The following is a 26,099-nucleotide window of genomic DNA, read 5'->3' as shown; positions in this document are numbered from 1 at the left end:
CATTTACTGCGAGCCTGCAAGTTGCTAAGAAATTGTTTCAAAATGGCGCACAAAAATCCAAAATAGATATGTAATTTGTATTAGGGGTAATTTAACAATCTTGATATATTTTTTAGGTTATTTGTAGCTATGATTATTGATCACATAAACATGGCTACCACATCACTTGTTTACTAGTAAAGTTAACAATACTGATATACAATATTGTTGTGAATTTTTGTACCACTACCAGTATTGTTTTTTTAGCATTGTTTACAGTTTGCACGGTTAATCATGAAGGTGATATAAATAATATAATACGTGACAGGTGTTGAAGGGTGTGATGTTTCTGAAACAATTCATTTAATACTTAACGTTTATTGCAAATAAAAAACTACAGAAACATAATTTTTTTTGCATCTGTAACATAAATGTACTTTATAAACAGTCTGTAACGTACTATTATAAGTTATATGGTTTGCAACTGACCCCTTCGGATCCATAGAGGGTTAAGTAAAATCCATAGACATTGATAGGGTGGAAGCCAAAACCCCCATTGGATTTCATTGTTTTCATTTTATTCACCCTACATGTATATGGATCGTAGTGGGTCCGTAGTTAAACGTATAACCAATTTACGGTCTCACTAATTAGGGACAACAAGAATTTTAGCGACAACAAGCGTCAACAAGCGACAAGAAGCGACAACAAGAATTATTTTAGCAACAACAAGCGACAAGAAACTATTTCGCGACAAGAAAACATATTTTTTTTAATTAAAATTAATTATTGCAATAAATATGCAAAAGAATATGCAAAAGAAAATAATTTTAGTGACAAGAAAGTTAAAATTGATAAAAATATTATATTCCATTATGCCCGCTCCATATATATCTCCATATGTTTATTCATACTTTGACTTTGATAAACAGATGCATACATTATCTTATACATATATTCTTCATATTTAAAAATAAAAAAAAGAAGCTCAATCTCTTTCTTCTTCACAAATGTTTAATTTCTTCATCTACCATTATGTACTAATATAAACTTCACATTATCTTATACATATTCTTCATATTTAAAAATAAAAAAAAAGAAGCTCAATCTCTTTCTTCCTCACAAATTTATCATTTCTTCGTCTACATTTGTATCTATATAATAAAACATTTTAATTAGACATATCTGCTCGTATATTTAAAAAAAAACATTACATACAAATTTCTATATATCTAATAAAAAAAATGTTTTCTTGTCGCTAAATAGTCTTCTTGTCGCTTGTTGTCGCTAAAATAATTCTTGTTGTCGCTTCTTGTCGCTTGTTGAAGCTTGTTGTCGCTAATTAGTGAGACCCCAAATTTATGGCACGGTGAACTTTTTCTGCTGAGTTTTGTTGAAAAAAAAACAATAAAACACAACAACATTAATACATGACGTCACCATTAACGCGTCATGAACCCCCTATAAAAATTACTAGCCCCCTACATACTCATAGGGGGTCACTACGTGATGGTGTAAAACCAATCACAAAGTGACAGTGATAATTTAACTGAGGTGCAATAAAATAATTTGAAAACCAAATGTTTTGTTTGGGAAACCCTCTGTCATTGGCTTCATGACTGAGGGCTTGACAATTAATACATGAAGATACGTTTTTACCAAATTGCAAAAGAATCTATCCCACTGATTCCTAGCTTAATTTTCTGTTAAAAAAAATTCCTGATTACTGAATATGTCTGATGTTACACCTGATGGTAGGAATTTTATCTGTAATTTTCAGTGTAAGGCAAAACAAAATTTAAAAATGTCTTTACTGTTACCCTATCTACTGACCCTGCTTTTTTAGCACTAACCAGACCCTAAGTCATTTTTATATTTCTGTTGTGAAGTGAAAATTTAATTGAACTCATGTCAAAGGTACATTGTAGATCTATAGAAATCACAATGTATTATTCAGTTATTGTTACAGTACTGTAAATCAGAATTATTGGGTCAGACTAGGCAGATAGTTGTAAAATTTTAAAACAATATAACTTAGGATACAGCCAAATCTTATGAGGCCTTTATTTATAAATTTTGATTTGGTTAAAAAAGTTTGAATTGCCTAGCATTGATTTCTTTAACAATACAATAAGTAAAATGTATGTATATTGGCAATATATACATTTGTAATGTATATACAAGCATCCTTTGTTGTTGTTTTACTTTTAACACATCTATGTTTTTTGCTTCCTTTTTCCATGTTTTCCATGTTTTCTCTGACCTTTCTTGGTTAACATTTTTTTCTGTAAAGAGGACTGGAGTAACATGATTGGGATATTCAGCATTAGCTTAAATGTTTTATAAATCATGGTTATATATAATATTCAGTTCATAAATATGAATGAAAAATAATATTTCCGTAAAAAATGTAGAAACACAAGAAATAATCTGGGCATATGCAACTATAAACCAGTCTTAAATACGTTCAATAACTCTGCATGTGACTGGTTTAATTAGCCTTTTCAATTTCGTATTATGTAAAATTTACTGGTTACCCAATGAATTAATGTAAATTGAAATAATATAGTTATACTACCTCGGTTAATATCAATTCCAGATCTTCTTTATAATAAATATAAAATAATATCCCAATGAAATTTCATTTTAAATCAGACAACACTTATCTACAGAGGTATTGTCAAAACTTACATCTACATCTAGGCATTGTCAAAACTTACATCTTGATTAGGTGCCATGCTTGTTTTATTTGATCGCGTTGATGTTATGACTTATTCTTGCTTTGTCCTTGGCTATCATTATAATGACAATGACCTGTCATATTTAATTGCAATATTAACAGTGAAATTGAATTGAATTATTTGCATGGACAAACTAAGTGTCGAACATCTTCTATGTTTGAAAATTATTAGGTCGCTATTTTTTAAAAATTTTATAAAAAAAACCAACAACATCATGTTTCAGCTTTATCAAAAGGAACCAATGTTTGATTATATGTTGCTTTAAGGTAAGACAATGATTGAAAGCACGAGCATCCAACAGTTATTAGATTTTCATTGTAACAATCTTTCAAAATAAATTTTTACCAAGGTGGCCCAAGCTGTATATGTGGCGCCATCTTGAAAATAATATCAGATTTTCTGAAATAGTAATAAGCACATATGTTCACAATTTTTCCATCTGTTTTCAGTGTTTTGTATAAAATGCAATTTTAGGTTCAACACGACAGAAAATCCAATATTTATCGTAGTTGTATGATTTAACTATGTGAACTTTCGAGGCAACATGAAATTTTTTAAAAAGCATTTGGAAGGGAGAAGACCAAAATTTAAACTTTTCCAAAAGGCATAAATGTATTTCTAAATATATAAAGAATAACTATATATGTCCACACTTTTTTTATCACGATCAAAAAGTAATTTATTTAATCATTTCCCGAAAGCCCCTGTGCAATTCTATACATTTTACTTGGGCATGATACGGGTGATGTCTGTGACGTTGCCAAAGTCACGTGATGACTGCTATAGTTGGATATGGTAAATGTTATATTAATCATGTTAGTGTTTGTTATTTCCTTTGACTGTAGGCATAACAATTAAACAATGCACTAGCTTTCTTTAAAGTTAGTGTTTTGGTAATCAAAAAGTTTGACCATTTCAAATACTTTTTGATTATTTGGATGATTGTTTTTGAAAAATATATGAAAATATATGAATAACATTTTAAAACATACCATTATTTGAGATGACCAATAAGTTTTATGTTATACAGTTAAACTCCATCTCTGAAAGACCATCACAACATGCACAAGGTTTGAAGGTATCAACCAAATCAAGGATGTCTTAAGGACCCCAGAAGAAGTATTGGTAGACAAAATTCAGTGGAGGCTTGAGCTGAGCCCTTAATAACGCTAGAACTTGCATTACTGATATGAATCACAAATTGACACATGATTCTGTATCTTGATCATATATATCATACTCATCAACATATACATATAATGCATATTGCTTTAATTGTTAATACATATACAAAACATGCATATGATTCTTTATCTACAAAATGTATACTATAAATTCCAGAATGTTTTAAAGATATATGATTTCATATTATCCATATTTTCAGTTTGATCTCCATAGTTTACAATGATGTGGGACGTACAGCGGACTAAAGAGTTTATGGAGGATGAAACGAATTGTGGTCCGCTTTGTCAGCACCCCTCTTGTTGGAGTTCTAGTAATAGAAAAATCAAAGGAATACCCCACTATGCACCAAGAATACCATCACCAGATAGTATTGAAACTGGTAAAATATTATCACCTTTTGTACATATTAACCATCACCAAATAATATTGAAACTGGTAAAATATTATCACCTTTGTATATATTAACCATCTCCAGATAGTATTGAAACTGGTAAAATATCATCCCCTATGTATATATTTAGCACCATAACAGAAAAAACAAAGGAGTATCCATCCATGACACAAAGTCAGTATATGCACAGCAAAAATTAAAAACGAAAACCAAAGAAACAGAGCTTTTATTGCTGTTCCTCATCTCAAAGTCACAGAGAGACCATACACTGTGTTCCAACTTGAATGTCAGGGCAGAAGGGTGTTAGTTGTTTGAAAGGGCACTTTAGAGCAATCAAAGAGATTGTGAGGTCACTGCTGGACAGTGAGGATTGTAAAATGACTGAATAGTGCAAGGCTCAACTGGAGGATAACAGTTGTATGTTAAGCATATTTAGAAATGATTTTGTTCTTGATGTTCGTTCCAGTAAAAATTGTTTATCACCTTATCTAACCATGAACCAAAACATATTATTTTGATTTGAATCAAAACAAACTTGGAATTGTGAAGTAATACATCTGTACATTCTTATTTCACTGTACACTACATTGTATAATGTAGTTCATAAAATTTGAATTTCATTAATCATGTTAAAAGAAATCATACAATTTTTTGTAAAGTAAAACTGTTTCATGCACATTTTATGACAGTAGTACATTCGTATTACAAATAATCTATTATCAATTATTCAAAACAAGGAAATAGGCTAAAATTATTTTCTCTCAATATTTATCATATATGTACATTGAACAGATATGACTTAATATTTCAGACCTTCCAACGGTCAAGGTTTATAATATGTTGGGAGATTATGGGGATGATGAGAAAGATTTATATCCAGCAAAGCATTATGGGAAGCCTGCACATACCAGAAAATCTTCATTACCTTTGGTCAAAGATGGAATGACTAAGAGTGCAAGGCAAGAAAACTTGTATTATGTTAATGAATAAATTTTGTCCCGTCTGTGATGAAAATTGGTGGCATCAATAATTGTAAAAGTTTGTGATTAGGATGCACAGGGGAATCAAATCTCTGTCTTATTAGTTTATTTATTTCCTTTGTGATGAAAAAGAAGTGATCGGATATATAGCTTTTATTGCTTTATGATTTGGAAATTTTATTATTTTAAGACAAATGTAAGAATTTATTTTTCAATGATTTATCAATGATTTAATGTGTTTTCTATACAAATGTTTTAAAACATTGAAAAGAGCTCTCTATACATTTTTTAGTTAGATGAAATAGAATTATTAAGTTTAGATATAAACTCCTTTAAAATCAAAGTCAATACTTTAATAGTAATGTGAAACTAATTATTAACTTGGAAATTTTAGTTTATTTGTTCAATACCAATTTGATTGAATATTTATATGAATCCTGAATATATAAATCTGAGTTTTATAAAGATATATATATACTTAAATCATTGTCTCTTTTTTTCTTTTTTTTTTACAGCAGCGGATTTAAACCAAAGGCCCCAGCAGGCACCCCGATATCTATTGACACAAGGACAGTTAAGAAACCAGTGAAGGTTGTAGAAGTTCAGGAAGTATTTGATGTTGATGATTTAAACAGTACATGGGATAATGCATTTGTACCAAAGCAGTGTCTCGTTTGGGTTCCTAATCCTAATTATAAAAGAAAAGTTACACAAGACCAAATGTGAGTTTTGTAAATTATTATGCTTATTTCACAATCAATCTGTCACTAGTACATGTATAACTAATTTTATCTTGAAAAAAATGTCTTTTTATCTCCCCATTCTGCAATAAGGAGATGGTATTATAACATTATAGAATTTCAACATACTATGGATTCATTATTATTCGTTGGATACCAATTTTCCTGGATTTTGTGTGTACAGGTAAATCATGAAATTCAATGTTTTGAATGACAAATTTTCTGAAAGTTTGTATACAAACCATGAAATTAAATATCCAAGAATGCGCTAGTTTTCCTTAATCCTCAAAAATTGGTACCCACGAATGCCACAGTACGCAGACACAAGGATATCCTTCGTTCACTGGTTATTTAAATCATTCACAAAGATTGTGCACTAATCAAAAAATGGTATTTGTTAAATTTAAACATAATTATGTTTGCTGTAGATGATTCAAACATCAACATGCAATACTTTAGTTTGTAGGTCGACAACTATCAAAGTAAACAGGCCACAGACCACAATTAATTCCTCTATCAGTTCTTTACAACCTTTTGCATCTTTAAAAAAATGGCACCTCATACTTTTGTCAAATTTTTTGTGTGTGTAATGTATAGTCCTAGTCCAAATATATATCCAAAATTCAGAAAGATTGGAGCAATCACTTTTACAAATTTAGCCAATACACATCCATACCCCTATTGACAAGTCAAGAGATGTTCCGAAAACTGTAAATATCACCTTTTTGCACTTGGCCTAATCACTCATTCCATATCAAAATCAGTTAAAATACAACATCCAAACATTTGTTTGACCTCTCTTCTTTCATTTCCACCCAAAAAGATTTAAGAAATGAGTGAGGAAAGGAAAGAAAAAAAATAAGGAAAAATACACTCCAATTAAAAGGAACTATATTCGTGGACAACGAAAAGCGGGGTCATTAATTGTGGTCTTAGGCCAACAAAGTCGGAGGGGCTACATGAGATTGGGGAGAGAAATGAAACTCTGTTATGAGAATCTTCCTCCAAATCAGGAGCACCTCAATTTATGAGTAATTATCCACTAAAATAAACACTTAAAAGGTGACATTTAGTATATGATAAGTAGTCTTCCATTAAAACTAAATTTTGTGTACCAACATAATCATTGTAATGGTAACAAAACAAAAATTACAAATGTTGCATTTTGTAGTTTAAACCTATTTATTCATGAAATTTTACAAATATTTCAAAATGCAGGATTTGAAAATAAGCTTCACACAGTTTACATCAATCATATTGTTTATTATTAGTACCTGTATCCCTTTGATGAGAGTTGTAACTGGGAACTTTATCAATGGAAATTTAAAACTGAATAGATTTTCAGTCCTTACTTTCTTAAGAAAAAACTAAAAATCTAAAAGAGTACTGTCACAAAAAAATGGAAAAGGGCCCTAGCCTGCAGTTCAGTCATACCCTATTAAGATTTCAAAACATATTGTAGTTGTTGTTAAATGACAGAATTCAACTAGTTGAATTTTAGATAATTAACTATCAACTTTAATTGAATGTTTAGATTTAGAAGATGCAAATCTCTTCCATTGGTCTAAATTGAATCCTAAACTAAAGAAATGAAATTACATTAAACAACAATTGATTTCAATATTGTCAACCTTTCTACATGTTCTAGCTGTTCTTTTTTTTCCTTCTTTATATGAAGACTATCAAAAGATACCCCCCCCCCCCCCTTTCCCCCCAAAAAAATGAACTAGAAACAAGGGCCGTCTTTCCCCTCAGAGCTATTCAGCTCTTTGATTTCATAATTTTATTTATTAGATTCAAATGGTAAAATCTCAAAAGTCCTCTTTCTAAATTATGGAACTATCATTCTGCATATATTATAACATATTGTAAATTATTACAAATTGGGCTAACACTTTCAAAGGAGTAATTTTCTAATGCATAAATGAATTTATATTCTTGTTTTTAAAGGGCATCGATCAACCAGCTATCCCAAGGATCTAAACCTAAGCTATTACTAAAGGACATTACAGGTGATATGTTACCAACAGATCTGGATTACGATCAGATGTCTTTTACAAGGGTAAGCGTATTTGTGTATTTAGTTAAAAAAACCCAAGAAAATTGGCTTAAATGGTTAATATTAACCAATTTCTGCAAAAGTTAGATAAATTGACCATCAACATTAATTGCAAACAGCAGAGAGTTTGAAATCATTATATTTGTTATTAAAAGTATGTTATTGTTTGAATTTAATTTCAATACCTCCTACAGAAATGAGCATGATTCAACTAGTGTTTCAAAACAACTAGTGAATATTAGTTTTTCAGGACATTCTTTTCACATCTTGTACTGTATATTAAAAACAATAACAATACTATTTTATTTTATTTCAACAGCTACAAAATTGGCCAATCTGGCCTGTTTTAAAGGTGAACTTCTATGGCATGTTAATAGTAGAAATTTCCCTTTGTTTTCTGTATTTCACTCAGATTTCAGGAATTTACTTTGGAATTAACCAGTGTCTAATGAATATAGGTTAGACAACTTGAAAATAGAAAACTGAAATCTGGGTCAAACTTAACTTGAACTTTGATAGCTTTTCCCTACATGTAGTTCTGTGACTCTTTATAATGATTATTTTATCTGGGTTTTATAGAAAGAGAGCCATTACAGTTTTATCAGTGATGTAAGACATGCACAATATATACTCTACATGTTTATATAAGATATTTTTAAGCACTCCGTCTGTCATTTCATTGTATCCATTTAATCATTCTTCCCTTTATATGTTATGTATATATACAGTCAAAGATGCCTTAACGATTACCTGTATCGAGCAACTAACTGCTTTATGTGACCACTTTAAAATACCCTCTATGTATTTTCCTTATTCTTTTGACGGTATAAAGCAACCAATGGCATAAATCTACCAACAATTATTTTAAACTTGTATAAAAGGATAACCAGCAATGCTTTTAGAGCCAATCATGTTTCACTAAGAGGGATAAACTACTATCAAAAATCAAAAATGTTTAATTACCACCCCAACTAAAGGATCACTGCCGAAAAAATTTCAAAAATAAGGCCCATAAAGGTTATGTACTTTGGGATATTTTTACTTGGAAGAGACTGGATTTGATATAACCAGAAACTTTCTTGTGATGTTCAAAATAATTATATAAAAGAAGATGTAAACCAGCCAAGGAAAAAAAATATTGCATTATGCATTAGAGAGGAGTTATGTGCATGCAGAATTCTTCTATTCAAATGTGTGAATCTCTATTCTTAGACGACCACTTGTATTAAAATGTGTTTCCCTTAAGTGGTCTCTTAATAAAAGTTTGACTGTTTAGTATTAAGATAGATTTAGTAATTAACCTCAAATTGTGAACTTTAGAAATTTGTTGGTTTTTATGTTATAGTAGTATGCAGCATATAATGCTATAAAATGATGCTTACGTTATAAACTAGTCATCAAAGGTAGCTCAATAAGGAATTTTTTCACATTTGAACTTTGCAGGGGACTTTAACTAAAAATTCTGTATATAGTCATATTTCATATGAATGAAATCAAGCATCTATCTTCTCATAATATTAAAAGAATTTCAAAGCAAATATTGTAGTCTTCAAATGGAATAATCACATATACATTGTATTGACAACACACCAAGAATTTTAATATTTTCCTGACATCATAATTTGTTCAGGAACATATGATGCAGGTCAACTACTAGTACTAGTATTTTTTCTGCAGCTTTAAAAATGGTAAAGCATTACACTATAGCAAAATTTTAATAAGAGTATAAAATTAGTGGAATGTTTGTTGATTTGTTTTTATTCACCAGATTTTTGAAAGAAAAATGAACTGGTGTTTAAAAAAAAAACCAAACATATACATGATATAGGTTACAAATTCATATATCATTTTCTCCTACTTTTGGTTTTTGCTTTACATATATACATGAATATTTCTTCTTCAATTTATATAACTTTCTGTGTAGCCTCTTTTTATGGTGACTTGATGACACTGGATGAAGTATACACATTTATACATTATATTTTCTATCAGGAGTTAAAATAGTACTATACATTCAATAGTTTAAAATGTTGCTTTCCTGCTATGCTTTATATAAGAATATTTCCTCTGTAATAAAATGCTTATCCCTCAAAGCCAGGTTCCTTATATTTTTTGTGAATTTAACATGTGTATTTATATGTTTTAACATAGACAAAATTATAAATGGTACTATACTTGAATATTGACATTACAAACAAATATTTTTTACACATTTTTACAAAATATATACATTGATTTGAAAAAGTAAATATCCATAAAATAAGATGCAAGTATGATTGACTATTTAACAAAGTCTACAAAATTTGATTTAACAATTTTACTACGACTTAAATTATTTAAAAATGATTCTCAAAACATAATGAAAATTTAATATCAGATATCTAGAATTATTATTTAATATATTAGAATATGATTTTATTTCAGAAAGTATAAAGTTATTCTTTTAAAACTATCATAAAATTTGTCATCATTAAACAGTTTGAGATCTTAATTACAGAGAAGAAGAGGACGATCCCCACCCCCCTCCAGTAGAATGATTACCCCCTACAGCAGAGGGACACTAAACTACCGGTCACAAGGAGGTAGAAGACCACAGTTTATATTTGATATGGAAGGGTAAGTCCAGAACAACTGTTTAATTCTGTAAAATACAAAAAGTTATTTATACCAAATAAAGAAGCAGGATAGTTATAATTATATTGTTGTACATGAAGACATATAAAGTTATTTCTGATGTCTTTCCTGTTATGATTAGCAATATTGATTATGTTTCTAATTTTGTACAAGATGTATTTGAACGAACTCAAATCTTAATTGACTACCGTTGTCAGTTTTCCTACTGAAGTTCTGTAATTCTCTCCAGCACTCTGGTTTTCTACACCAATGAAAACTGACCGTCATGAAATAGAACAATAGTGTTGAAAGTGACGTTAAACACCAATCAATCCGTCAATATTTGAACCACATACTTTCAATTATTAAAAACAACCTATTTAGAATAATAAAAATCAACATTTGGTAGATTTATTAATGCAGGGTATTATCCTTTACCCATGTAAATTAGTCTATATACATTTGTTTGCTTGTTACGATAATAACAAAAATCATTGAAAAAATTAATCCACTGATAAATCAGTCATTTTCAAAAGCCACATTATTTTGCATAGCCTAAAGTCACATTTATTGTATCAATAGCATTGTAGCAATTAATTGGTTATATTTCAGCAATCCTGTATATGCAGAGTGAGTGTACTGGGTACTGCACAAATTTAATATGCACAGTTATAGTTGTTGCTATTTTTCATATACCTTAATTGACATGTCCCTTGAAAAGTATTTTGATACAATCACACTGTCACTTTAATACAATAAATTGATTTATTGATTAAAATACTTTTCCTATTGTCTTTAACACGATTTAACATTTACATACGATCTATCCTGGAATGCTTCCTTTATTATGGCTTTATAAGACACATGTTTCCCTCAATTCCTGACAAATCAATGTTTAAAATTACTAACACATATATATTGTGACATATACTGTATTACATATACCTATACCTAATAATAATTTCATTAAAGTTTTGTAACATTTACGATAGACTTATTTTTGCTAAGGCGCTTAGATTTACATATTGTTGCATCAGTTTTCCATGAAGTCAGTTTGAAATATTGAGTATACAGAGTTGTTGCAAGAGCTTTTTTTGCCTTATTTGTGATGAGCTAAGAAATAATATCTGAGATTTAGTGTGAAGTTGTGAATTTAATGTTTTAAGCTAGATGAATATGTAGTGTTTCTTGCTGGTTCACATGTCTTATGTTCTATTTTAAATAATTTGTATTTCTACATAAAAATTGTATACAATGTAAGATAATGTGACACAAAATGACGCAAGCAATTGGCATTTGAGCTATTATATCTAAATGTTCTCTTGTTTTTAGTTTTACTCTGATTACTCAGGGTACAGTTAGTTAAAATGAGTCATGCTTGAATTTAGAGTAAACAATTTTGTGATACAACACAAAATGATACTGGTCATGAAAATCAAAGAGGCAAAAGGAATTTTACCATGTTGGGAAGGTTGAGGTTTGAAATTTCATATGTTTTATTTTTATATTTCACCTTGTAATTACAGGCTAGATGAATTATTGGAACTTCCACGAGAGATACTGATACAGGTACTGGACAATGCTAAACCTAGGTGAGTATATTTTTCTTTACAATTGTAAATGTATACACACTAGATTTGACTAAATCAGTCATATATTGCACTCTTAGTTGAGAAATCTGATATAGAACACTCAGACATTTATGTACATTGTTTGTATCAGAAAATGAATAGAATAATGTTTAAAATATAATGAGATCAGTTTTTTGATACTTTAATATACTAACAAGAAGTCCTTTGCATTGATATTTCTTTCATTTTTGAGCAGTTCTTTTAAAATTTTATTATCTGTGTTCTAGCTTTCAAAGAGTAAAGTTCAAAATTATTACAGTTTTTAACTAAATAGTTGTCATTTGGTTATAAGATAAAATGTCAAGCGATATAAGGAACCAATGTTTTATTTGTTATTTACAGTGATTTCACATCCAGGGAGGCCATGCATGAGCTGATAGAAAAGTTTTTCCCAAGTTTTGATAGAGGAATTTCTAACCTTACATCAACTAGTGTTGAACTTTTGCAACAAAAAAAGATGAATATTCACGAGGGAAAATCCAGAAATTTAAGAACTGGACATCTTATAGAAACCAAACCAGTATTTCACTTAGATGAGGATGGTGTTGAACAGCCAAAACATATTGTGGATGCTATTAGTGAGAGGAGTCATCAACCACTAGATAGTGAATACGTAGAATCAATCAGGGATTTGTACATAAACAGAAAAAGAGAATATAATCAGAAGAAACCCTTACCTCCAATTGGTAAGGATATAGTCTTTTACTATTTATTTTTAATTGTAAGAGATATAGATCCAGTTTTTTTATGGTGCACTGATACCACACTTTATTTTTATTAACTGCAAAAGTGCAAATAGCATATATACCACCTGAAAAATGTTTGAATAACAGATCAAGACTAATAAAATGTAAAAAAAAACAATTGAAAAAGTAACTAGACAATGTACAATACAACATTTGTACAAGTTTGTTACTGAGTAATACTTTCAACTTATTTATTATAAGAGACAGTTTAATGAAATTTAAATAATGTACAGTCCTATAAAGGTAAAGAAAGCTTATCTTTATAGTCAGTGTTGTCTTTTTGAATAGCAATATTTCATGAAACATTTATAGGTCATGATCAGCAATTGGTCAAAAAGAAGAAACCTAAGAAAGGTAACAAGTGTTCAATTGGAAATGGAAACCAGAAATTGATGTTCATTATTTGTAGGCTACAATAACTTAATTGTTTAATTTCATCTATCTGCTTATAAAACATTTGGTTTTAGGAAATTATTTATTTGTACTATTAATTACAGGAATTCAATTTAACATGGTTAAATCAATAAAAACTTTTACGGGAAAACATGTAGTTTTTGATAAATTTTTTTGTTTGTCAAATAGTTTTTGTAGGGTACAACAAACTAATTACTATGCCTATGGTGTATATATATTTAAATCAAAATATGAACAGAAAAACGGAAATGAACATAATTATTCAAATTTTAAAGTAAAAATTTAGAAAAGAACTGAAGGGAGAGGTGAAAATCAAACCATATAAATTAAGTTGCAGTAGCCTTATGATTGTTTTATTGTGAATCATGTGTGCTGGAAATGGTTACTTCCTTTTTGTTGTGTTAGATATTGTACTCCAAAGATTAGAATACAGATATAATGCTTTTTAAAAAGCGAAAAAAAAAACACCACCATATTTTTCAAGATAAAATACATACATGAGATATTGAAATATTTGTTTTTATAACTGTTCATATTAAGTACAGATGTAATTTGCTATCCATATATATACTTAGAATCAAGTGTAAATGTTTGTTTTTTTGTTTTTCTTTATGTACAAAAAATGTAATTTCAAGAAAAGGAAGCAACTTATACTGTAGTTATAGAAGAAAGCCAGAATGTTTGAACTATATTCCAAACAATATTGTTACATGTAGAGTAAAAAAATACCAGTTTGATATAATGAATAACTTTTGGTGCAGGGCAGATTTTATTTAAATTTTGAAAAAAAGAAGCTGATATGTTTGTTATCAATATTGTTCTTAGAAGGTAGGTATTTTCTTCAACACTGTACTTTTTGTTTGTTTTGTGAATATGTTTATGTAATTTCCCTTTTCATAAATTTAAATAAAAATATTTTATTTTGCTAATATTTATGTAACAATCTTAAGGTGTCACCAGTCTGCTTGATATTGAATTGAAGGTTGAGGTATTGATTCTTTTTTTTTAATGGAAAATGTATTTTGAAATAATGTGTGAAGTTCACAGCTAGGTAACTTTTCCATATTTTCAAATATTTTGTGTAAACCTGCTTGAATCTTCAAACATTAGTAAGAAAAAAGGTGTACTTTAAGAAATATGTGTATGTTTTACCTTTCATATTTCTATATCTTTTTGAGTAATGTAAGTAGAACACAAATAAAATTTCCAACTTGAAATAGTAAATACATGTGAACATTACTTATGATTTGATTATTACCCCCCTTTAACCAGCAAAGAATTACCTTTTATAAATATCTTTTGTTTCTCCTTACTCTATTGAAGTGGTTTGCTAATATGTTTAGTGTGCCTATGTTGGACACTTAAAAACAACAAACAAAAATAAGGAGCAAGTGCAGAGAATTTATTTTAATTAGACAGACAAGTATACAAATTTTCATAAGCATGATGCTCTATGATCATTTAGTATTAATAGATACCTAATATGATTTTTTTATATTATTTATAGTTAAAAACCAGAAAACCAAGTTAGCATCAATATCACTTGGGTTACCAGAGTTACCAACTGGTGTGAAACATACAAAGTCATTTACATATAACAAGAAAAATTACCAACATGTTGATCTTACTATTGGTAGGTATTGCTGTATTTAATTTTAACTATATGCATGTGGAAGGCAGGACATTTCATTTGCTATAACCAATTCACTTATAATTTTGACACATCATAATGATTGACAGAAGAAAGCTCTTTTTTTATATTTTAACATTTTTGAGTTTGTACTGTTCCCGAGCTAAGAGACAACCCTCAAATTTAAGGATATTTTAAAAAAATTTGCATCAACATCAGAATTGCAATTTCCTACAAACTTTACAAGATTGTTATGATTGATTGATAGAATTTCCTTTCCAGTTTGTTGTTCATGAGTTACGGGACTCTAACTGTTTGTCAGGGACTTAAATTCTCAGATTAGAGTAAATTTTCACATAATTGTACCATAACTTGAGTTTACTAAGATTGACTAACTGAAAACTTTACACAACTATTAAAAAGCATTAACTGTGAAATAAATAAATAAAAAGAGTTATTGTACTTTGACTGTCAAATAAAGTAAGGCATTGTTTTAAATTATCATGCACTAGCTCTAGTATGCCTGGATTAAGTTATTACAAACTGGAACTGTTGTTAGGATTGGTGAAGGTAGATTTGATTTTGCTTTTTTAATTTTTCTAGTTTGTCATTCCAGAGTTATGGAACTTTTAATTGTTTATTTAAATTAACCCAAGCATGCTAAGGCTTGTGTATGACAGTGGTGTCATATTTGAAGCAATATTTATAGGCCTAATGGTATCCTCAGGCATGATATTCTACAGAACCATTTTATTTGCTTCCTGAATAAATGTTTCATTAATATCCCATTTAATTCTTGCAACAATTTCAATATGCAGACTAACTGCACATCATGCACTTTTGACACAGGTTTTTTTTTAGCATGTGTTTTTTCACTCAATTTAATTCAGTTTTACTGCAATCAATATTCATTTCAGTTATTTGATGAATAACAGCAGTTAACTTTACCCAATAAAACATTGTTGCTGTAGTAGTGGAATCAACAAATCATTAAATTCAAAGTGTCTTAGAAACAATCACTTTTAATTTTCTAGTATGAGCAAACATGCAATTGAGTTAAAAGTCATTAAGGAGATAAATCAAAGAGGGTGACGAATGGTTATTTTCATTCAAAGATTTATCTTTTTTATTGAACATCTTTCAATTTTTGACACTCCAATTGGTTCAAAATATTCATCAAACTACAGACAAGAGATAACGTGCTGGTCGTGTACAATGGAAAGAAAATTTTATTTTATTGTTCCTATGTATTCATAAAAAATCTAGTTAATGTTCATCAGAGTTGCTCAAAAGATTCATTAGTATAATTCTACCTTAAACATGTCGTGGTATAGGAATTAAAGGAGATGGCTTATAACTCAAAAACCAAAACATTTAGAGCAAATCTGACTGGGTTAAATTGTTTATCAGGTCAAGTTCTATCTGCCCTGAAATTTTCAGATGGATCGGACAACCTTTTGTTAGGTTGCTGCTCCTGAATTGGTAATTTTTAGGAAATTTTGCAGTTTTTTGTTATTATCTTGAATATTATTATAGATAGAGATTAACTGTAAACAGCAATAATGTACAGCAAAGTAAGACCTAAAAATAAGTCAACATGACCAAAATGGTCAATTGACCCCCTAAGGAGTTATTGTCCTTTATAGTCAATTTTTAACAATTTTCATAAAATTTGTAAATTTTTACTAACATTTTCCACTGAAACTACTTGCCCAAGTTCATTATAGATAGAGATAACTGTAAGCAGCAAGAATGTTCAGTAAAGTAAGATGTACAAACACATCACCATCACCAAAACACAGTTTTGTCATGAATTCATCTGCATCCTTTGTTCAATATTCATAGACAAAGTTGAGTGACACAGGCTCTTTAGAGCCTCTAGTTTATGCCATGATTTTCAAAAAATAGATTGCAAATGGTGTCATACACCCTATCTTTCCTCAATATAGTTATTTTGCTAAAAAAAGCTGCTGATTATGAGTTTTCTTATTCATTATATTTGATATATAGAAATATTTATAAAAAAAGATAAACATATTGAATTTGTTAACTTTAGCTCCAGTACCAACTCCACCAGTGAGTGTTCGGGAGTCTGAAAGTCAGGCGTCAGAACATGGTACAACTGTACGAGTTAACATTCCCTCTGTGGAGTCTGTGAGAAAGGAAGCATTACATGATGAAGGAGGGTCTACAGATACACCACATGTAAGTTTACTGATACAACATGGTCAGGTCAGGAGGATTTTAAATTTCATTATCCATAGTTTGTTGTGAAAACTTTCAAACATAAGGTGAAAGGCACAAAGAGACAGTAATTCTGATATAGTTTTATGCCAAAATGGGATACACATTTATCTCAATATTTTCAGTGTTTTAAAAAAGCTATTGATCTTATAGAAAACATAAACTTTAACTGGTTCAGAAATAAAATTATCAAACTTTTATGGAGATCTTTAGTGTATTATAGATATATTTTTTGTCAAGCTATTAAAGAAGAGTTAGAGAATTGTATTGCTCTATTTTTAGAGAAAAACTCCTTTAAGAAAGGTACATGTAGATTATGAATAAAAAGCATGTTAGATTTGACAGTTTAAGTATAACAGCATGAACAGTGGTAATAAACCACAAATGTCTGGGAGGTGATAACATATAATGTTTATATCAATTCTTACTAAAAGGGAGATGCACAGTATTATTGTGTCCCTTTGAGTGTCTCTTTGATTGTACATTGTTTGTCCATCCACATCAACAACTTCTTCTAAACTAAAGATTCTATTAATGCAATGAGATATTCACAGCATTCAGGTACTTATTATCTAGTTGCATTAAGAACCATTTACTTTATTTGGATTGAAATGATTTTTTTTTGTTCCCCAAAACAAAACATGGGTCACATCTACAAAACGGGTATTCATTTTGTACCAGGAATTCCTTTTGAATCAATAATTTTGGATTTTTTGTTAAACATTTCTTTAAGAATGCCATTTTTTATATCCCATTGTATTAAAACATAAGAATAATTTTGCCAGTTCTTGAAGTAAACATGACCTTTGCCGTATCTATACACATCTACAAAACGGGTATTCATTTTGTACCAGGAATTCCTTTTGAATCAATAATTTTGGATTTTTTGTTAAACATTTCTTTAAGAATGCCATTTTTTATATCCCATTGTATTAAAACATAAGAATAATTTTGCCAGTTCTTGAAGTAAACATGACCTTTGCCGTATCTATACAAAAAAGTTGTGTGTGTGTGTGTGTAAGGTTATATTTATCTGTTTGAAATAGTGATTTTTATGCTTTTTTATAACATTTTTTAAAAATTAACAGCTTACTATCAAACAGGTTAGTGTGGCAAGTTACACAAGTTATTTCCCATTGATAGACATAGAAGATACATTTTTTTGTTTTATTATTTTCAATTTATTTGATTTAACTTTATTATTTAATTTTATTCTTGCACGATATCCTCATGTTACTTTTAAATATTTCATTTTATCATACTTCCCTCTGCCTTGATTACCCTACTCAGTCAATTTGTAATACTCCTATTATAGAATTGTGATGTTAAAGGAAAAGTTATCTCACAGATGTGAACAAATTTCACAACCAAGTGTTAATAAGGCTGAGGGAATCAAATTTTGTTTTACCTGAAACGTTTTAAATTTTTCTGTGATATCTTTCATATAAGTTTGAGGTTTGACACGTTTTGAGCCTTATTTGCCTTCCTGTTGATACTTCATGATGTCAGTGTGCAGAAAACCCAATAATCCATAACCAATATTGAAATACACTTAATAAACTGAAGCTTTTAGTCATAAATAAATAATTTCTTTGCTTGTATTTGAACTAATTGAAATGATATAAATTTGCATGGTTGAACAGTGACTAATTAAAAAAATGCTATTGTTCCATGCCAGCTTAAATTTTTTATATTTTGGCAAATTTATGTATTAAGATTTAGAAATGCTATACAGAAAGAGGCGTGCTGTAGGTGGTTACAATGCAAAACAATGATCTAGGTTCTGATATGGCATTAGATGAAATATTTAAATCTTGTATCAATGTTTTATCCTAAGTAGGCAGTGATATTTCAGCTAAATGGTGCCTATTATATTTCATGTACTTAGGAAGTCAAGAAGACTTATTTTATGTACTCTGTTTTTACAGTCACTACCAAAGAAGTATATCTTTCTTGATTTAATCGATTATATTGTAAGTTGAAGTGGATCTGTCAGATTTCAAATGTCTCACACAAAGCATTATAACCAATCGTTACAAGAGAAAAAAACCTATCAATATCATGGCATGCATACAAATAGATGGAACACTGAAACTTAATGTGCCAATGCAAATGTATTGGCACATGAAGTATCAGTGTTCCATCTATTTGTATGGATAGACCACACTTCTTGTTATTGATAAAAGACAACAAACAAAAAATGTGAATACAACTGATTTGATACCTATTTATTGTAAAGAGACTCCCTAAACAGTTTGTGACAAAGGCCACCATTCATACATGTTTGTTTCTAGTATGTTTAAAATAGAAATTGAGAAACCTTCAGTATTTTCAAAAAAAATATATATATATATTTTCTTGGTAAATTTTAAAAGTCTTTGAAATCTGACTGTGATGCTTTTATTCATTATTTTCTTACATAAACTTGTAATGGCTTGATACAGGGATTACGGTTTTAGGCTAAGAAATTATTATTATGAAAATTAGAAATTATAGAATTTTGTTGGTTTATTGTTTATATGATAAATAAAAGTAGGTATTTAGTATTGTAGATTGTAGTTTTACCCAATATCTTTTTTGTTTAGTTTAAAAGGCAGTTTATATTTAAATTGTCATTAATATGGAGATCTATTCACAATCCATTTTCATATGACAGCAATTTACAGGTTTTGCTCATTACTGTGTAAATACATGTTCATAATCCTACCTCAAAATAACTTCAATATTTGTCAAATTATAAAATTATAAAATGTTGTCTCATTGGCACTCATTCCACATCTTCTTATATCTATATATGGTTAGTAAAATGTTATGCCTTAAAGGAAAAGAAAGGTTTATTAACACCAAATAAAAACTTGAAGAGATCTGTTAGAACAATTAAGAATAGTTTGACATCTTTATGTGTACACCAGACTAAGTCTTGTCTAAGTAGTGTCCCTTGAGACTGTTTCTGTCTGTGACAAGATTTCTCCACTTAGAATTATAAACTACACAGAGCTAATTTAAAGGATTACAACGTCAGTATAGGTACATAGTGGGGATAATATATTATTGACGCATCAGGATGTTTAATTTTTGTCATGTCTGCTATAAAAGTAAATGCAAGCAAAGGAATGTTAATCCAGTTGCGACTGCATAATCTTTTTATGCCCCATTTATGGGCATAATGTTTTCTGGTTTTTGGGTCTGTCTGTTTGTTCGTCCTTTTGTCTGTTCTTCAGTCCTTTCATCCGTCTGTCGCGCTTCAGGTTAAGTTTTTTGATTGAGGTAGTTTTTGAGGAAGTTGAAGTCCAATCAACTTGAAACTAAGTACACATTATCCTTATGAAATGATCGTCTAATTTTAATGCCAGATTAAAGATATTACCCAGTTTTCACGATTCACTGAAAATAGAAACCAATAATGCAGATGGGGCATCCGTGTACTTAGGACACATTCTTGTTCTGTTTGTTTCTATTTCTGAGATACTTTATACTAGTATATGCTATATGTTATCTTCATATTCATTAGTTTTTGAAAATTATTAGTTTATGTGGTTTTTGTAGTAAAATTTTATATGAAAGAATTTGCATAATTGTGTCTTTTTTATTGTGTTCCATCAGTGTGCACAATTAGGCTAAAATACTTATAGAGTAGGAAGATATTGAAGATACTATATGTTAAAAGTTATTGTATTTTATTGATAGTTAAATATTTTAATGGCTACTTATAACAGTCTATGATTAATTACAAGTGGAGCAGCCCAGGTCTATAGAAATACCTTCTGAATTTGGTATTTACAGAAAAACATGCACTGTAGCTTTAACAAATAGGTTTTAGTCTTTTTGGTTAAACATTTTGTGAAGACTTGTCATTACTTGTTAGAATTAGCTAGCGTTGATTAGAACTAGATTTTGTCAAAATCATTTTGACCTTTTCAGTCACTCCTAAGTAAATCATTTTTACTCTTGTTTGTACTTAATTTGTATTTGTTTGATTTGTTATTAGATAAAGAGATTCACTTGTATTAAGGTGGCTCGGGCCTATTCGAACTTTCTATCAGAAGTGCCGTTTTTTTGGTTATTTTATTCTTTAAAGAAAATGAATCAAATTGGTCGAAAAAAAATAGGGGGTCACAGACCTTTTAAGCCCAAAATTTTACTTTTAAACAGGTATTTTAAAGGGACCATTTTTCAATGAAATGATAGGGAAAATAGAGGTGTTGACATATTTTTATCGGAATATAAAAAAACCGATCTATGACAATTGGTCCAAAACTGTAATATGAAAAGCTGGAATATAGCCTCAAAGAATGAGCCAATAAAAAACATATGTCACCTAAAAGGAAAAAAAATTATATTGCCTTAAAACCCAAATTTTGGTGGGAAAATGGTGAAAATGGGTGAAATGTCATTTTGACCCTTTAACAAATACAGATAATAACGAAAATATTCTATAAGTTACATAACTATAATGATTAAACATTTCTAATCAATCAAAATATTTTAAAAAATTATATCGAATTTACGACAAATACTTTTGTAATTTATGTGTGAAATTATGCGCAGTCGAATAGTCCAGAGCCACCTTAATGGGTTTATAGATATTTAATGTTGGCGCAAATCTGAATAAAGAAAAGAAAAAAACCAAATGGTTTTAGACAATTAAATGCCCCAAAGTATTATTGTTGTACAATTCAACAGGCAATCTATTTAAGTATATTTGAAAGGGATGAACATTTTACTTTATAGAACAGATTCTACTGTGTGCTGATGTCACTAAACAAAAAAGTGATATGTGCAGAGTAATAATTAAATAGAAGAGCTGCCTGATATTTTCAAAACTTTAAAGGTTATAGCATGCTAAAAGCCATCTTGCCTATTATATACTGGTTAGGTTTGTACTGCATTACATCAATTTACATGTGCTAGTAAATAATTTCATTAAGGGAAGTGATTGAAGGAAAAAGAAATTGATTATAATACTTGACCTTTAGGTATGTCTTCAGTAGTTTGTCAAGTCTTGAATGATTTTTATTAATTTACAAAATATTATTGCAGTCTTCCAGATCTGGACGTGAAGCAGCCCCCATGCATACTGTATCCCCTGCCTTGTCTACTAAAGTACCACATGCTCCTGCTACAACTCCAGCAACACACCAGACTCCTACTGGTACCTTTAGCAGAGATACCACAATGAGATCAAATGTTCAAACCAGAGGAGATACCAGAGAAGGTGTATCATCACCAACACAAAATATCAGAGCTCCTACCAACTCACCAAGGCTGTCTCCAGAACCAACAGGTAAAACCTGAATTCCTAAAACTAACGGCTTTTTTGATCAGCTTGTTAAACCAGAGTGCTAAAGGTCAAGGAACAGTAAATGGGCTATGTCACAGATCTTGCAAAAATTTTGTATACCATTTTGCAAAGAGATGACATTATGATTATTTGGACATTTTGTGGTATTTTTTTATACATAAGACACCAATATGAATATTAAAATCGAGAATAGAAATGGGGAATGGGTTAAAGAGACAACAACTCAACCATAGAAAAGACAACAGCTGGCCCAAAATAAATATATATTAGTTCAGTGATAATCATGATAATGAATGCCTTACTAAACTCCAAATTGTACACAAGAAACTAAAATTAAAAATAATACAAGAATAACAAAGGCAAGAGGCTCCTGACTTGGGACAGCCGCATTTTTTCAGCCACAAAATATGGCAGGGTTAAACATGTTTATGAGATCTCAACCCTCCCCCTATACCTCTAGCCAATGTAGAAAGTAAATGTTTGGCTATCACGAAAATAAGTCAGAAGTAAACCAATTCAATTAAAAACTTACAAAAGTATTCATCCAATTAAATAAAAGTACATTTGACCCATTTACACTACAAACAGAACCAAGAATAATGTTCACAAGCTTCAGCACTGTTGTCAGATACATTGTCCTAGACTTGACACTTAACATTGCAATATATCTGCCAACACTTATAACTATTAGATTTGCTCTTTGAATTGATTGATTTCAAACATAATTTGATTAAAATGGGTGACACTAAAAACCAATGATACAGCTAGGAACATCTTAAAATAAAGTTGTGTGTCAATCAATACATCTGTTGATTAAAAACATTGCAATCATACAATGACAAATGGACAAACTTTATTTTTAAGTGATAAATGAACCAAGATAAAAACTGGAATTAGATAGATTGAAACTAAAGATGAAACAATTCAATTTTCTATACAGATAAATTACCTTTTCAACTAACCTAATTTAACTGTGAATTAAATAAAATAAATAGAATTAAGATTTTTGAAAGGTATCTGAGACTTCTTTCTTTTCATGTATTTCTGGTTCATTTATTTGCAGGAGGTCTTGATACAATTAAGGAGGCACAACATGAAGGTGGTATGGATTCAGCACATCCTGTTTCAAGAGGAGGAAGAAGTGTCAGATTTTCACAGGATGTTCCAGAGGTTCCAGCACCTCCGTCATCACCTGACAGGGAAATAGAGGCACCCAGATCTAGTGTTACAACGCCCATGGAACAACCTGAAACACCAAAACCAACTTCAGGCCATACTATTAGGTCCAATAAATCAACTGTTAATTCATCTGTCAAAGAAAATAGTGAACTTGAACTGAAACCAATTGTGTCAAGGTTAAAAGATCCATCAACAGTGTCTACCCCAGAACCATGGCCCTCTGTTAATGAGGCAGATTATGATATGACCCCATCAGGAACAAATGCTGGACTTCATGAAAGTAGTCAAAATACTCACTCATCTAGTGTTAACCTGGATTCTAGATTGGCATTGGGAGATCCAAGCTCCAGGAATTATACCACAGCTAATTCTACAGTAAGGTCAGAGGCCAGTAGTGGAACATCACTTACAAGTAGGAATGCCTCTACTAAAGGGGAATCTCCTGCTCCCCCGCCACCATCCCCGGAATCTAAAGACAAAAAACAGGACAATCCAAAATCTGGTCGGAAACGAGAACTATTATCTAGGGAATCTTCTATGGCACCAGTTATTGAGGAAAAAGATGAAGAACATGAAGATACTCATGTTAGAACTTTGGTTGTTGAAGTACCACCCCTTGGACAACCTACTGAAAAACCTAAAGAAAAGAATCACAGAACAACAGATACATTTATTAATATAGACATTCCTGCAATGACTATGGATGAACTGAGTATGGAAAAGTCAAGGTCAGATGTTAGTCACATGACTGAAATTATTGAGAGACCAGGAACTGAGGAAAATGAAAGTAGTGGTGGTACAATGGATGGACACACTATAAATACTCGTGATGCTGTACTGTCAGTTCAGACCACCTCTGAAGGAGAACCTAATCTTGATCCTGATTCTCAATCAAATATGGATTCTGCTGGAGTCACACCTTCTATGGGAGCCAACGAATCTCCTACATCTACTATTCCAGAAAACAAACTCAAAATGGAAGATTTAAAATTTATGGACCAGGCTGCGGATGATAATGATGAGAAGGATGATAAGGAGACAAAGAATGAGACAGATGATAAGGATGAGAAAGATTTGGAAATGACAGAAGAAGGTGGAGACCATGCTGGTTTTAAACATGAACTACAGGAAGAACTAGAAAAGTTATCCCAAAAAGATCCCAAAGAAGACAATGCTGAATGAACAAGAGAGCTTTTATATTTTATAGAGAAGTGAAAGAAATATTTGAAATCATTATAAGCATTAATTTTGATACTGCCAGTAATGATGAAATGAGATTTTGATGTATTAGATACATCATAGTTTAAATGAAATATTGATACTGATAAAAATCCATTAAATGTTCAGTATAAAATTGAAATTGTGAAGCCTCTTTCATAATTATCATTATATTGTAGAATGAAATTCACAATCTTTGTGCACTGCAATATGCTTTTTCTGTAACCAGGGTTACTAAAGCCATATATTGCATCAATTGATTAAAATGTGTTTAAATCCTAAGACAATTTGAAAAATCACAATTGTTGTTGCAATATGATATTTTGTGAAACCAAATTTATGGAAATGAATCAGTATGAATTATATATTATATAAACATTTGATTCCATTTTATGAAATGTGTAGGTATTTGTAAATATGATAATTATAATACAGAAATATTAACAAATGCATTTTCACAGATTTTTCTCACATTAAATTTCTACAAGATATAAATATATAATCTAAATTTAATGGACAGAACATATGTTTGTAAGGATTACCTAATATTTAAAACTGTTTTTATTTTTTCAAATGTATTATGTTACTTTGATAGCAAAAATCATTTGAAGAGATCTAGTTTTGTTTTACTGAAGTACATGTTAAATATATGACAGCTTTATGACTGTATGAAATGTCAGTAAGATTATAAATTATGAAGTCCATGTAAAACAATCTCAATAAATTTTGTAAATCAATTTTTAGGCTTGTTCTAAAGCCTTATTGATTTGTGATCATGGCAACAAGCAATTTTGAAATATTGTAAAATATTGTTTTTTAAAACTCCATGTTAATATGATTATAATTGGATTTTTCTGTTTATTTTTTTAGATCAAAACAAGGTTTTTAATTTATTTAGATGTACAATACTGATGACTTATAGAAATAGTTTTTATTGATTTAATTTTTTTTTCAAAAAAAAAAACCAGTGCAAAGAATAATTGAAAATATTTTTTAAAATCCTATAGGACTTAAAATATCCATTATGTGGCAAAAATGAAATAAAAA

The 26,099-nt window shown here is 29.9% G+C and overlaps 1 protein-coding gene across 4 annotated transcripts; it reads left to right on the top strand.

Annotated features, from left to right (window-relative positions):
* On the top strand, positions 1 to 26,099 carry LOC134706970 (proteoglycan 4-like). 4 transcript variants are annotated; one of them, XM_063566369.1, is made up of 15 exons: positions 1 to 86; positions 4,105 to 4,284; positions 5,108 to 5,255; positions 5,792 to 5,998; positions 7,967 to 8,078; positions 8,395 to 8,427; positions 10,573 to 10,691; positions 11,301 to 11,318; positions 12,215 to 12,280; positions 12,662 to 13,005; positions 13,378 to 13,419; positions 14,987 to 15,112; positions 17,166 to 17,314; positions 22,394 to 22,637; positions 23,719 to 26,099. In XM_063566369.1, the coding sequence occupies exons 2-15, from the start codon at positions 4,125 to 4,127 to the stop codon at positions 25,014 to 25,016; spliced, it is 3,066 nt and encodes a 1,021-aa protein (XP_063422439.1). In that variant the 5' UTR covers positions 1 to 86; positions 4,105 to 4,124; the 3' UTR covers positions 25,017 to 26,099. The 4 variants fall into 4 exon arrangements, with proteins under 4 accessions (XP_063422439.1, XP_063422440.1, XP_063422441.1 ...); XM_063566370.1 differs by lacking the exons at positions 1 to 86; positions 8,395 to 8,427 and adding exons at positions 144 to 279; positions 8,655 to 8,684; XM_063566371.1 differs by lacking the exons at positions 1 to 86; positions 8,395 to 8,427 and adding an exon at positions 145 to 279.

Source organism: Mytilus trossulus, chromosome 2 (genome assembly GCF_036588685.1).
Source record: "Mytilus trossulus isolate FHL-02 chromosome 2, PNRI_Mtr1.1.1.hap1, whole genome shotgun sequence".
Lineage (NCBI taxonomy): Eukaryota > Metazoa > Mollusca > Bivalvia > Mytilida > Mytilidae > Mytilus > Mytilus trossulus.
This window is presented reverse-complemented; position numbering and strand designations above follow the sequence as displayed.